Source organism: Mustela putorius, unplaced genomic scaffold (genome assembly GCF_011764305.1).
Source record: "Mustela putorius furo isolate JIRA1106 unplaced genomic scaffold, ASM1176430v1.1 tig00003932_pilon_pilon_pilon:0A:0A, whole genome shotgun sequence".
In the NCBI taxonomy this organism is placed as follows: domain Eukaryota; kingdom Metazoa; phylum Chordata; class Mammalia; order Carnivora; family Mustelidae; genus Mustela; species Mustela putorius.
Window position 1 is genome coordinate 8,835,195 of NW_025422077.1, and position 13,575 is coordinate 8,848,769.

Here is a 13,575-nt window from a genome sequence, read left to right on the forward strand (position 1 = left end):
ATCCGAATCTCAACAGTGGGATGTAATTTCCCAGAAGAGTAAAAATTGGGCCACTGCCATGTCTGACTGCAAAGTCCACGGTCTTGTTATCATGTCGTATTTCTTCTTATATAACGGGCACTTTAAATTCGTAAGTGTTAATGATGATGAAGGCTGTGTTTCTACAACTTTCAGTCTTGTAACAAAATGCGCCATTTCTATTTCAGGAGTTTGACAAAGCCAATGCACAGAAAGTGCAGCAGTTATTCTGGGAGGTGGAGGAAATGTTATTTGAAGGGAAAGTAAGCCCTCAGACTCAGAATCTCGTGGCGGAATGCAGTGAGTGGGCAAGAAGATCCCTCCATCTGAGGTAGGGAAGTTCAGAGTAACTCTCGGAAATGGGTTCTGGAACTCTTGGCCTCTTTAATACAATCAGTATATTTTGACTGAAAGCAATTGCCCAGTCAAAATACGTATCCAGGTCACATGTCTTTACTAAGAAAGCACAGCCTTTGAAATGGTGTGTGAGGAAATACTGGAACATTCCAGGTATCCAAGTGCGTCTTAACTCATGAGAAGCAAATCTAGCTCATTTTCAAAAAGGCATTACGTATGTAACAAAGGCAAGAGTGGTAGAAGCGATCCTTTACCTTCATATTCACTAGTATGTGAGCAAGTCGTCAGTCTTCAGAGCTGAGGACAGTCCTCCATCGGGGGCCGGAGTTGGAGGAGAAACACAGTAACTATTTGCCAAATGAATGGATAGATGAATCTTCTAACTACTGAAGATTCCTTACGTAGGAAGGATCACTTATTTTTTTAATCCCTCTGGAATTTTATATATATATATGTATGTATGTATGTAATTATTTATTTGTTGTTATTATTATTTTTTAATTTATCTTTTTTCAATGGGCTCCATGCCCAGTGAGGAACCCAGTGCAGGGCTTAAACTCATGACCTTGAGACCAAGACCTGAGCTGTTATCAAGAGTTGGACCTTTAACTGATCCAGGCGCCCCAGGATCACTTATTCTTTTCATATCAAAGGTGGAGAACATAGACTTGGTCTGAAGGAGAGCTTTTCCTCTTTCAGTGATTTGGCCAAACCCACTTAGGAGAAAAATCCATCTCCATTATCAGAAGTTCCTCTGTATTGCATTTGGGAGCATAGATTAGAGCTCTCATACAAATGTAGGTGGATATTCTGGTTACTTCAACTAGGCAACTTAAAAAAAATCTTAAAGTAGTCTTTAAATCTTTCTATTCAGTCCTTCATAAGCCCCCTGTCTTGAAGAGTCTAATACATCCACCCGATATTAATTGTGGACGCTTACTTTTCTAGGCATGGGGCACTTACCCAAAAGCCAGGAGCTCAGACCTGTCCTGTCCCTCTTGTCTTATATAGTTAAGATAAAAGTGAAGGAGAGGATGTTGGAAAAAGAAGACTGCAAGGAGGGGTGCCTGCGTGGCTCAGTCAGTTAAGGTCTGCCTTCAGCTCAGGTCACAAATCCAGGGTCCTGGGATCGAGTCCTGCGTCTGGATCCCTTCTCAGTGGGGAGTCTGCTTCTCCCTTTCCCTCTGCTGCTCCCCTCTGCTCATGCTCACTCTCTCTCTCAAATAAATAAATAAAATGTAAAATTAAAAAAAAAAAGAAAAGACCAAGGAATATATGCCAGGTATATATATTTGTATAGTTTTATTCATTTTGTAAATATTAGTTAACATAGAGAAGCTCCTATGCACCCAGCGTTACCCTCGCTGTCCGAATCTGATACACATTATCTCTAAACCACTCATCAGTCCTCCAGGTAACTATTGCTTTATCTCATGCACAAACAACAAACACATGAAATCAGTAGCTGAGAGAGCCTGAGAATTTTGCCTCAGATCTCTTCATCAGTAGCAAGAACAGCCTGTCCCTCTTCGTCAAACCTATGCTTTCTCTCTGACACCATTGTGCTTCTCACATTAATAGTCTATTCCGTATCACTTTATACACATGCCTTCGAAATATTGTGTCATCTGACTTCCAACGTTGCAAAGAGTTTTTCCTTTTTCCAACCAAAAATATGAGTAAGTTCTTTTTTTTTCCTTTTTGTACCTTGCAGAGTATTAGGAAGACAGCTCATCGTGCCAACTGATGAAGGGTTCCAACATTTCCAGGGCAGCGAGCCTAGTGTCGTGGTCCACAAACCCTTCTCAGATGCCTGTGGACACAACCACAACAGCAGAGAGTAGGTTCCTATAAGTTACTTTTGAAAGTATTTTTAATTTCATTTTAGTTATACTTTTTTTTTATGTCTATCTTAGCCATGAGCCTTGGTTCCACTGACTCAGAAGCTCAGATTTCAGTGAAGGGCAGGTACAGAGCATTTGTTCCCCAAGATGCTTCCAATTCTAGATTGATGATGATGGTGATGATGATGGAGAGTGTGTGTAATACGATAACAAGGAAGTTAAGTTCTGAACTTTGTTTCAAAGACTCTGAAAGGTGGGCTAGATGCAAAATGAAAACCTGACCCCTTGTGATCCATCCTAGGCTCCAATCCAATAGCAGAAGAAATTAAGCTCTATCCCATTTTCTTTTGCTTACCAACAGATTTTGATAAATCCTCCATGCCAGACACACATATCTGGGACTGTGCCAAGATATCATCTTATTACAGGAAAGGGATGCAAACTCATAGAGTAACTTAAGTTAGGAGGCCCTTAAAATTTTTTAATGTTGCCTGTGTTAAAATGTCTCTTTGAAGGATACGATTTTATCAAATGTAATAAACAATGATTTTTTGGGGGGGGGTCTGGGATTCTGTACTTTATTTAAAGACTCACCCAAATCATGCAAGCAATATATTTCAATGTTCATGGAGGATCTGCTTTTCCCCACAGGTTGTATGTCTCTGGTTCTCAAATACTCCCTACGGCGTGCTCAGCCCTTGCCCTGCCAGGCCCTGATGGCCCAGGGGTTGCTGACCTGAAGGCAGACTCACCCCTGCAAGAAGAGGTTTATGGCGTAGATGGAAAGATTGAAGAATATTTTGCTTTTGACAGAAAAGAAGAGTAAATAGAATTTATTTGACATTGACTTAGTACAATACTATTAATTTACTTGGAATTTATTTTGATTATATGCTCATTTAGTGTTTAATGATTTTTTAATTGCCCCAAAGATTTTCCATTCTTCTGAGAGTAATACACCCCCAGAAGCTCTTGGAATCCTATTGGATTCCTAGAAAGTTATTTCTATGCTAGATCAGTGCTTCCTTTTTTTTTTTTTTTTTTTTTTTTTGACAACATGGTAGAGCTAGAAAGCAAGAATTGTCTTCACCATATTGGTGAAAGTGGACAAGGCTCATGGTTGCCTTCATTCCCTGAGGAGACACAGGCTGCTGCCCAGAAGGTCAAAGGTCTAGGAAGGCCCAGTCTCTGCACTAAATAGAGAGACTTCAGTTGGTTTTTGATAAAACGCTGCAAAAACTAAATAATAAAAAGTTGCCTGTGATCGAAAACGGGTACATCAGAAAGTAACAATGTGCCATTTTAATTTTTTTATTTTTTTTAAAGATTTTATTTATTTATTTGACAGAGATCACAAGTAGGCAGAGAGGCAGGCAGAGAGAGAGGAGGAAGCAGGCTCCCTGCTGAGCAGAGACCCCCGATGCGGGGCTCGATCCCAAGATACCGGGATCATGATCTGAGCCAAAGGCTGAGGCTTTAACCCACTGAGCCACCCGGGTGTCCCAACAATGTGCCATTTTAAAAAGAAAGTTATGTTTATACAGTATAATATACATGGGTGTGCATATTCGTGAGATAAAGAAGTAGATAGCACTATTTTAACTTTAACCATTGATACTTTTAATAATTACTGTGGCTTGTTCTTAGTGACGATGAACGTCTTGAACAAAAAACCCCTCACCGCCACAGGATGTGGTGGAAACACGGACTTCCGCCCGTTTCTCCTCACGACTGTATCAAAGATGCGGTGGCCGCCGAAGTGTTCGATCACGTCTGGAAAAGTGTGGTAGAGATATTGGAAGAGCTGATTCGAAAAAATTGGGAAGTTACACTCACAGGTACTTATTTGCAGCATTTAGCCCTAACAAGAAGAAAAAAAGACTCTTTTTGCTCAGTTTTGTGTGGCCACCCAGCTTGTACCTAGGATATGATCAGGTGAGAAGAGAAGCAGGTTTTCTTCCCTTATTCACAAATGATCTTTAATCCCTTCAAAAAGGACATTATTTTTTGAATTATAATAATAATATATATGCACTTTGCAACGATGACATCGAAATCCACAAGAAAGAAGTTAAAGTTACTTTTTAAAACTCTAAATTTTAGAATAACTTCTCTAATAATGGGAGTTTGGTTTTTAATTGTTTATGACAACTGTAAAGCAAAACAGAAACATAGGTAATTTAATAATCACTTCATTTAACCTTATAAAAGGTTCTCATAACTACTTGAAATTGAGAAAAAATAAATCCTAGAAATGGCTGTGGCTAATGTCACAGAATCCGTTTGTACAACAGGGTACTCCTCGTGTTAATTTAAATATATTCTTTTTCCAACTGAGAGGATTGAGATATGATAAAATACCAAGAATTGTTCTTGCCCCTGTGTATAATCCCTAGTTTTCTACCCATCACTGAAATGATAGGCGTGTGTGTATGCAAAGCCTCACATCAGCAAATGGCTCTGTTGGGGTCTCTGCTCTCTGCAGGGTTCGGCGGCCATAGCAGACTCACCGTAACTGAAAAACTTAGACTCTCTTTGTGAATTTTAAGTACATATATTCGATTACATGTTTCCTAATAATACTGATTTTTTTTTAATTTAAAAAAAAATTTTATTTTGGTGACACAGAAGGAAAGAAACAGAAAGAAAAATTGAAAGTAGCTGAGAAGAAATCTCCACTGATACTCACGTCCCGTGTTAACACTGATGCGCCGAGTGTCCCCCCAGGCAGAAGCTCTGAAACCCGAAGCGTATCCCTGGCTTCTCACCTCAATCCACCTCAGGTAGAGGCTTGCGACCAGTATCTCTCTTTCCTTCAGTATCTTTGCCTCTGGCTGGTTTTGTCTGAGTGCTATTCTGTTATCGAATATTTGGTTCCATTTGTCATTTAGGCCAAGATTTAAAAAATGCTCTTTTCATGAAGTGAGGAGCATCGCCATATTCTATAATAGAGGATAGACACTCAGATTTGACACTTCTGACCTGCTTGGAGCTGTGGAGCTGTTTCCATATTTTTTAAGAGGAAAAAAAATGCTTTTCTCAACATTTCTAGCCAATTTGAAGGTTGTAGAGTTCTCCGGTCTTCCCACCAAAATGATAAAAAATAAAATAAAGTAAGTCAGTGAGAATATGTTGGGCTCATCCCACATTTATTGAGTTTATATTTAAAGTGCACTGTATTAGGTATTTTGAGGAGATATATAGCTGAACAAAGCATGGTCCCCGTTCTAGTCAAAGGAGAGGTACAATACAAGTCGCAGGCAATACATTGTGTGAGTCAGGTGCCGAACAAGGCCTCAGGAGAATCACAGAGAGAATGAGTCATCCTGACTAGGGCTCAAATGTTGATCTTTTAGGTTGGAGGTGAACATTGAGCAGAAACATGAAGAAACTAGTAGGTCTTGAATGGGTAGGAAGTCTGCGTGGGTCATTTCAGGCCAGGCAGAGGTATGAAGGAATGAAGGGGTCACGTTTAGAGAGCAGTGATTGGGCGGAGTGGGGGTAGAGGCGAGAATGCTGGGGTGGTGAGAATAGAATCGTATGAATGGGTACGAGCACCTAACACAGAACCTGGTACATGCTAAGCACGCAATACATTTTTCTCAGCTTGCTTCCTTAGTCAAAGATCTGGTGGAGGGTGAGGCTGGAAAGGCTGAGCTTGTTCATGGGAGACCTTCGGTAGTGCTAAGGAGCTTAGACTTTATGTATCGCACAGCTCGTCCTATGTGGGGGAACAGAGCAAAAGGGTAAGACAGGATTCCTGGTCTTGTGGTACATACAGTTTAGCGGGAGGGAGTCAAGCCATGCCAAATGCTATGACACACGTACGCACACAGGCAGCATGAGGTAGTCAGTAGATCGTAGAGTGGATGACAGTTTGAGCTGTACGACTACAAGTATAGGGTCTGACGTCACAATTTCTTAGCTCTGTGATCCTGAATCAAAGCCTTCATCCCATTATCTATGGGATATGTGGTCAGGAAGCTGACCTGGTCAGGATATGTGTGAGAAGGAAAGGAAATAAGACATGTGGTACAACGTGTAGTGTAGAGAAGGTGCTCAGTAAGCATTAGCTTTCATCATAACCAGATGTAAATTGTATGTTCTGTCCTATCCTATCCTATCCTATCCTATTACATATTGTAATTTGATGTCCTTTACCTCATATATGCCATGGGGCTCAGGGGAAAAGCAGCATACCTCCGTAAAGTAGAGTGATACATGAACTAAATCCTAAATGATAGGTAAGATTTAGTAAGCCTGAAAGGAAGATATTCAAGGCAGAGACAAAAATATGCACCTAACACAGGAGCAAACAGATGCTCTTTGCAAGACTGGAAGAACACAGAATAGTGTGTAAGGTCCAGGGGGCAGAAGTTTAAAATAGAAATAAATGCCTCATAGGGTTGTTTTCCTCTGTAGCATAAGGGCTTTATGGCAAACCTTCTTTGCTTCTGCTGTTCCAAATAAACTTTCAGAGCTGCTACCATTTATTGTATTTTTTGGACTTTTTAAACAGTTTTGTTTTTTTTTAAGATTTTGGTTTTTTTTTTATTTGACAGAGAGAGAGATCACAAGCAGGCAATGAGACAGGCAGAGAAGAAGGGGGAAGCAGGCTCCCCACTGAGCAGAGAGCTCAATGTGGGGTTCGATCCCAGGACCCTGAGATCATGACCTAAGCTGAAGGCTGAGGCCCAACCCACTGAGCCACCCAGGTGCCCCTTTTTTGGACTTTTTTAACTGCTCAGGCAGGTTCAACAGTGTTTCCCACTTTGCATGTCCAAATATGCAGTATGAATCATATAAAAATGGGCAGCTGATGACAACATAGGAAAGAACCTTAAGTATTAGGCAATATAAGTAAACTTGAGAAATATGGAAATTTTTAAATCTAAAGGGCTTTCTACACGCATTTTCTTTTTATAGCTTTGGATGGGTTTTGAAGATTTTTTTTTTATAGTTAATTTGTTGTTTTCGTTTGGATCAATGTTAAGAGAAAAAGAATGGACAACAAAGGTGGAAGTAAAAATGAAATATTATTAGAGCCTGTTTTGAAATAGTCAAAGCATTCTAGCAGTAATTACAACAGGTCTTACTTTATTCCTTTAACATTTTTTCTAACATTCATCATGGGGGAAATGTGATTGTGGTTGCTATATCTATTTTCCAACTAGAATATGATTCTAGTTTCAGAAATCCCGTTTCCCTGAATCTAAATGTTGTTTTCCACCCCAGTTGGCCATATCATGGGGCCAGATAGGGAAATCATGATTATTTACCCTCACTTCATGCTTCCACCAGTGTTATCTAATTTAATTCTCATACGAAGTATGTGTCCTTATCCTCAACCTAAAGATTAGGGAATTAAGACTCCAGGAACAAAGTCATCTTTCCAAGACCACCTAACAGGAAGCAGTTAGAACTGAAATTCAAATGTAAGCCTTGGAGATCTGGTGTTTGGGTTTTTTCCAGGCTTCTGTGCAGCCCCCAAGGCAACTACATAGAGCCAGCTATGAAGGCTGGGGTAAGAGAAGAGGTCCGAAGCAACAGCCCAGTTAGGAGCTGGGGTAGCCTTTCTTTGCCTCTCCAGATTCTCCCTCTACCTTCTTCCCCCGGTGTCTCTGGAGGCTGGTGCATGCAAGCTGTAGGGAGGGCTCCCTTGCCCTGCAGCTTTCAGAGCTCAGAGCAGGGGAGGAGAATGCGGGACGCTGTTTATTCCTGGCCTCTTGGCCAGGTCACAGCAATTGGTGGCATTTTCCCCACCAGTTACGCTATCCAGATTCCAGAAACTTCTCCCTTACTTTTGGCCTTCTAGGTCTGCTTGTGGTAATATGTCTCTACTGTTATGTAGTTATATTGCCTGAGGGAATTAAGCCAGTCCTTGTTAATTTCTTTTCCCACATCTTTATAAAATATCATACGTGTTCCATTTTTTCCCTCAAATTAGCCAGTTTGGAGTGTGTCATTTTTTTTCCTGCTAATTCCTGACAGGCACCAATAATCACAATAGCACTGGGTGCTTATTTTTTAATTTGTACTGTTTTTACTTTTCTCAGATTCATCGCTTCTCCAACAATTTTTATAGTGATTTGAGTGGTGTGATGACAATTCAAGCAAAGCCATTGCAGCAGAGACCTAGAACACAGTACGTATAAGAAATCATTACCTGCCTCTTCTGTAGACTGGATACCCCTGAGCCCTGAAGACTACAGAGCTTGTGGGATATGGAGCATCCTGGTTAACCCCATATGCTCTAGGTGTACCTGAGCCCATTAGGGAAGGAGAAAGCCACACGTGAGAATGAAGACACACCATTCTAATATCAACCACAAAATGATCACCGTTAGGCTAGGCCAGATAGATAAGGGGAAGAGAGCTGTGAGTTCTTAACCTTGTGGGCTCTACTGTAGGATTACAATCAGTGAGAACCTTAGACTTCTTTCCCCCTGTGGAAGATTCTTCATTGAAACAGAAATTGAATTGGAAATGATAGTTTGTCCATTCATTCAACCAATGTTTATTGAGCCAGGCACTGTTCTAGATGATGCCTGGTCATGGACACAAGTTCTTCTAATGCTGACATCTGAGTCAGCAATTGGTGGCAGCAATTGCTGAGTCAGCTTGACTTCCACCCCGCAGGAATGAGCAAGAGGACAGATCGTTGGGTGCAGGGCCCGGTGCCCTTTCTTTGACACGGCACCGCCTGGGCCGAACCTCGGATGCTCGAGTGCTCCACACTTCTGAAAGGAAAACACCCGCCTACACGAGGCTGCCTTCTCTTACTGCAGACTCACAGAGGATGAAAACCCCCAATGTGTACAGCGATGAAGTTCTCAGGGGAACAAAACTGTAAGTCCTGTCTCTCTCCTGGTAAACCAGATGTCACAGAGGATGGAGAGGCTCACCAGTTAGGGCTTATGGACTCATACGCACAAAGCATCCTCTGTCAGCTTTTATGTGGCCACTTCCTAAATAGTTTGTGAATTTGGATATTTCCCGTGAGCTGCGTTTTGGTAGTTGAGTTGGCTGTATGCTAGAACATAAAGTCAGGTATTGTATCCCAGCTGTACCCACAGCCAGGCAGCAAAATGCAGCTGTACTGGTGAGGCCATCTTTAATTGGTATTCAGTGGCCTCACTTGTAAAAGGAATAGTTAGCTAATGCTTTCAAATTACATAATTCATTCTTTCTCATTATGAGGTTCAAAACAATTAATGTGCATAAAATGCTATACTAATAAAAGGGAGGTATATAACTATTAGTTTTTTGTTTCGAATTTTTATTTAAATTCTAGTTAGTTAACATGTAGTGTGATATTGGTTTCAGAAGTAGCATAACTGTTAGTTTTTATCTCTCTCTAAGGCTGTGTTTTGCCCCACATGGGGAGTTTCAAAAAAGCTTTTGACCTTCGGGATCAACTTCAGAGCATTGCCTTGTTAGAAAGCAATTTGTCCCCTCATTTTTTGCAGAATTACAAGAGAGCACACCAGCTTTCTCACTAACAAGGGTCAGTGTTTATTGGGTGCATCCGGTTACCAGCACCGGCTAAGGGAGTCACATTTATTATCTTATTTATTCCCTGCCACAAATCGTTTGAGTTGATCCTCATAGTATCCCAGGTCCAAGGTAAGGAGACAGAGGCTGAAAGAAGTTGCATAACTCACCAAAGATGATCCCACCAGGGAAAGACAGAGCTGGGACTCCCCACGGTGCTGCCCAGCTTTGGAGACCATACCCTGGGGCCCTGGGGCCCTGGGGCCACCCGCCCCCCCCTCTGCAGGGGTGGAAGGCATGAACAGCCTCCAGGACTTAACCAGCAACTGGGTTTTTCAGGATGCATTCCACAATGCCAGGCCATGTTTGGTTTTTTGATGGGTCACTGTTCCTTTCACCATCTGGAGCTGATATTTCCATTGTTATTTGGGATAGTCAGGTTTTCCAAGGTTGTTTGCTCTGGCAGTTCTTCCAAGAACTCTCACCTTCTCACTGTGGCCACCTGGGACCCTGACCCCTGCAACCGGTGTCATTAGCACCTCGCTGGCCCTCGTCTCCTTCCCCCAGCCCAGCTGGGCTCCTTGTCAAGCTTTCATCTCAAACCTTTTCTGTTTTCTATTGAAATAAGTCAGATGCCTCCAGCTGTCTGTTCCCTTCATGTTCTGTCCCATTCCTAACTGTAGACCTGTGTTTTTCAACTTTAAAAAAAAAAATTTTTTTAATATCGCCATACCAAGGAGCCCTTTAAGACTGGTTTTCCTAATTTCTACCCCACTTGTGGAATTTTAATGCCACAAACATACTGGACAGTCTATGTACTGTTCTTTATATCTATGTTTTATGCACAAAAAGAATAAGGGTTATTTTTGGTCCCAACAACAACCCATGTTTGCTCCTTGGGGACAATGTCACCATCTTTGACTCTACATAACTATATCTTCCCGTTATTTCTCCTCACCCACCTTGACTGGGGGAAGCCTTACTACCTTTCTGAGCCACAAACAGACCAGCTATGCATGTTCTGACTTCCGGGATTCTGTTCATGCTCTGCCTTTCACTTTTATTAAAATAAGTTTTTTAACTATCAAAGTACAAAAAGTTCTCTGTGGAACATTAGAACAATACCAGAAATATGACTAAGTATCAAAGATCCCCTGTATGGCCAACACATAGAAATATAAAAATGTTAACTTGCTAAGTTTACTACCAATTTTATCTATGGTCATATTTCTTTTCTTTCCCTTATTTTTTTCCTAATACCACATTATCATACTACTGTGGCACTTTTTCATATGATTTTTTCATTTAATTTTATTCATATTTTCTATGTTAAATATTTCTCAAAGCATGATTTTAATGGCTAGAAAATAACAGATGGTATGTGATAATCTATTAAGTATTTCCCACTATGGAAACTTTTCATTCCTTCTGTATTTTCACTATCATAATTTACAGCAAACATCTTTTTTTTTTTTAAAAGATTTGATTTATTTGTCAGAGAGAGTGTACAAAAAGGGGGAGCAGCAGGCAGAGAAGAAGTAGACTCCTCGCTGAGCAAGGAGCCCAATGTGGGATTCGATCCAAGGAATCCCAGGATGACAACCTGAGCCAAAGGCAGACACTTAGGCATTGAGTCACCCAGGTGTCCCTGGACATCATTTTATATAAATCCTTTCTTAAGTTTTTATTAAATTCCAGTTAGTGTAATATTAGTTTCAGGTGTACAATATCATTTTATATAAATCTTAAGAAGGAAGACTTTAAATTGTGTCCTGGTGGTATAGATCCAGAAGTAAAGCTACCAGGTCAAAGGTTACAGGTATTTTTAAGACTCTTGAAATATTTTTCCAAAGCTCTTCCCAGAATGGTTCTCACAATTTATAATCCCACTGACAGGACACCAGACTCTTTCCTTGCAGCTTCTAAACAATGGATAGTATATGTATTTTAAAACATCAGAGATCAAAGGTTCATATTTTAATTCTCATAACTTTATTTATTTTTTTGTTGTTGTTTACAATTTTTTTATTTTATTTTTTCAGTGTTCCAAGATTCATTGTTTATGCGTCACACCCAGTGCTCCATGCAATATGTGCCCTCCTTAATACCCACCACCAGCCTCACCCATCCCCCTCCCCCGTCCCCTCCAAAACCCTCAGTTTGTTTCTCAGAGCCGACAGTCTCTCATGCTTTGTCTCCCCCTCTGATTTACCCCAACTCACTTTTCCTTTCCTTCTCCTAATGTTCTCCATGTTATTCCTTACACTCCACAGATAAGTGAAACCATATAATAATTGACTTTCTCTGCTTGACTTATTTCACTCAGCATAATCTCCTCCAGTCCCATCCATGTTAATACAAAAACTGGGTATTCATCCTTTCTGATGTCTGCGTAATATTCCATCATATATATATATGGACCATTATCTTCTTTATCCATTTGTCTGTTGAAGGGCATCTTGGCTCTTTCCGCAGTTTGGTGAATGTGGCCATTGCTACTATGAACATTGGGATACATATAGCCATATTTTCACTACGTCAGTATCTTTGGAGTAAATACCCAGTAGTGCAATTGCAGGGTCATAGAGTAGCTCTATTTTTATTTTCTTTTTTTTTAATATTTTATTCATTTATTTGACAGACAGAGAAAGAGATCACAAGTAGGCAGAGAGGCAGACAGAGAGAGGAGGGGAAGCAGGCTCCCTGTGGAGCAGAGAGCCCTATGTGGGGCTCAATCCCAGGATCCTGGGATCATGCCCTGAGCCAAAGACAGAGGCTTTAACCCACTGAACCTCCCAGGGACCCCTATTTTTATTTTCTTAAGGAATCTCTACACTGTTTTCCAAAGTGGCTGTACCAACTTGCATTCCCGCCAACAGTGTAAGGGTTCCCATTCCTCCACATCCTCTCCAACACACGTTGTTTCCTGTCCTCTTTATTTTTGGCCATTCTAACTGGTATAAGGTGGTATCTCAATGTGATTTTGATTTGAATTTCCCTAATGGCTAATGATGATCAACATTTTTTTATGTATCTGTTAGCCATTTGTGTTTCTTCTCTGGAGAAGTGTCTGTTCATGTCTTCTGCCCATTTTTTGACATGATTATCTGTTTTTTGGGTGTTGAGTTTGAGTTCTTTATAGATCTTGGATATCAGCCCTTTGTCTGTAGTGTCATTTGCAAATATCTTCTCCCATTTCATGGGCTGCTTCTTTGTTTTGTTGACTGTTTCCTTTGCTGTGCAGAAGGTTTTTATCTTGATGAAATCCCAAAAGTTCATTTTTGCTTTTATTTCCTTTGCCTTTAGAGACATGTCTTTTTTTTTTTTTTTAAGATTTTATTTATTTATTTTGACAGGCAGAGATCACAAGTAGGCAGAGAGGCAGGCAGAGAGAGAGACAGACAGAGAAGGCAGGCTCCCCGCTGACCAGAGAGCCCAACATGGGGCTCAATCCCAGAACCCTGGGATCACGACCTGAGCCGAAGGCAGAGGCCTTAACCCACTGAGCCACCTAGGCACTCCAGGAGACATGTCTTGAAAGAAGTTGCTGTGGCCGATGTCAAAGAAGTTACTGCCTATGTTCTTCTTTAGGATTTTGATAGATTACTGCCTCATGTCTTTCATCCATTTCGAATTTATCTTTGTGTATGGTATAAGAGAATGGTTGAGTTTCATTCTTCTATACATAGCTGTCCAATTTTCGCAGCACCATTTATTGAAGAGACTGTCTTTTTTCCACAGGGCAGTTTTTCCTGCTTTGTCAAAGATTAGTTGACCATAGAGTTGAGGATCCATATCAGGGCTCTCTATTCTGTACCATTGATCTATGTGTCTGTTTTTGTGCCAGTACCATGCTGTCTTA

General features: G+C 40.8%; 1 protein-coding gene across 4 annotated transcripts in view; it reads left to right on the top strand.

The window, feature by feature from the left end:
* Nucleotides 1–13,575, top strand: part of FAM149A (family with sequence similarity 149 member A) — a 63,920-nt gene that overhangs the window by 38,920 nt on the left and 11,425 nt on the right. For all 4 annotated transcript variants that reach the window (XR_006603487.1, XM_045069440.1, XM_004757791.3 and 1 more), the window contains exons 4-10: nt 207–349; nt 2,090–2,215; nt 2,871–3,041; nt 3,867–4,057; nt 4,848–5,002; nt 8,276–8,364; nt 8,859–9,068. Coding sequence is in view for 3 of the 4 variants with exons in the window: in XM_045069440.1 (XP_044925375.1) it covers nt 207–349; nt 2,090–2,215; nt 2,871–3,041; nt 3,867–4,057; nt 4,848–5,002; nt 8,276–8,364; nt 8,859–9,068 (1,085 nt within the window). In the remaining variant the exon portion in view is untranslated. The remainder of the gene's footprint in view (nt 1–206; nt 350–2,089; nt 2,216–2,870; nt 3,042–3,866; nt 4,058–4,847; nt 5,003–8,275; nt 8,365–8,858; nt 9,069–13,575) is intronic.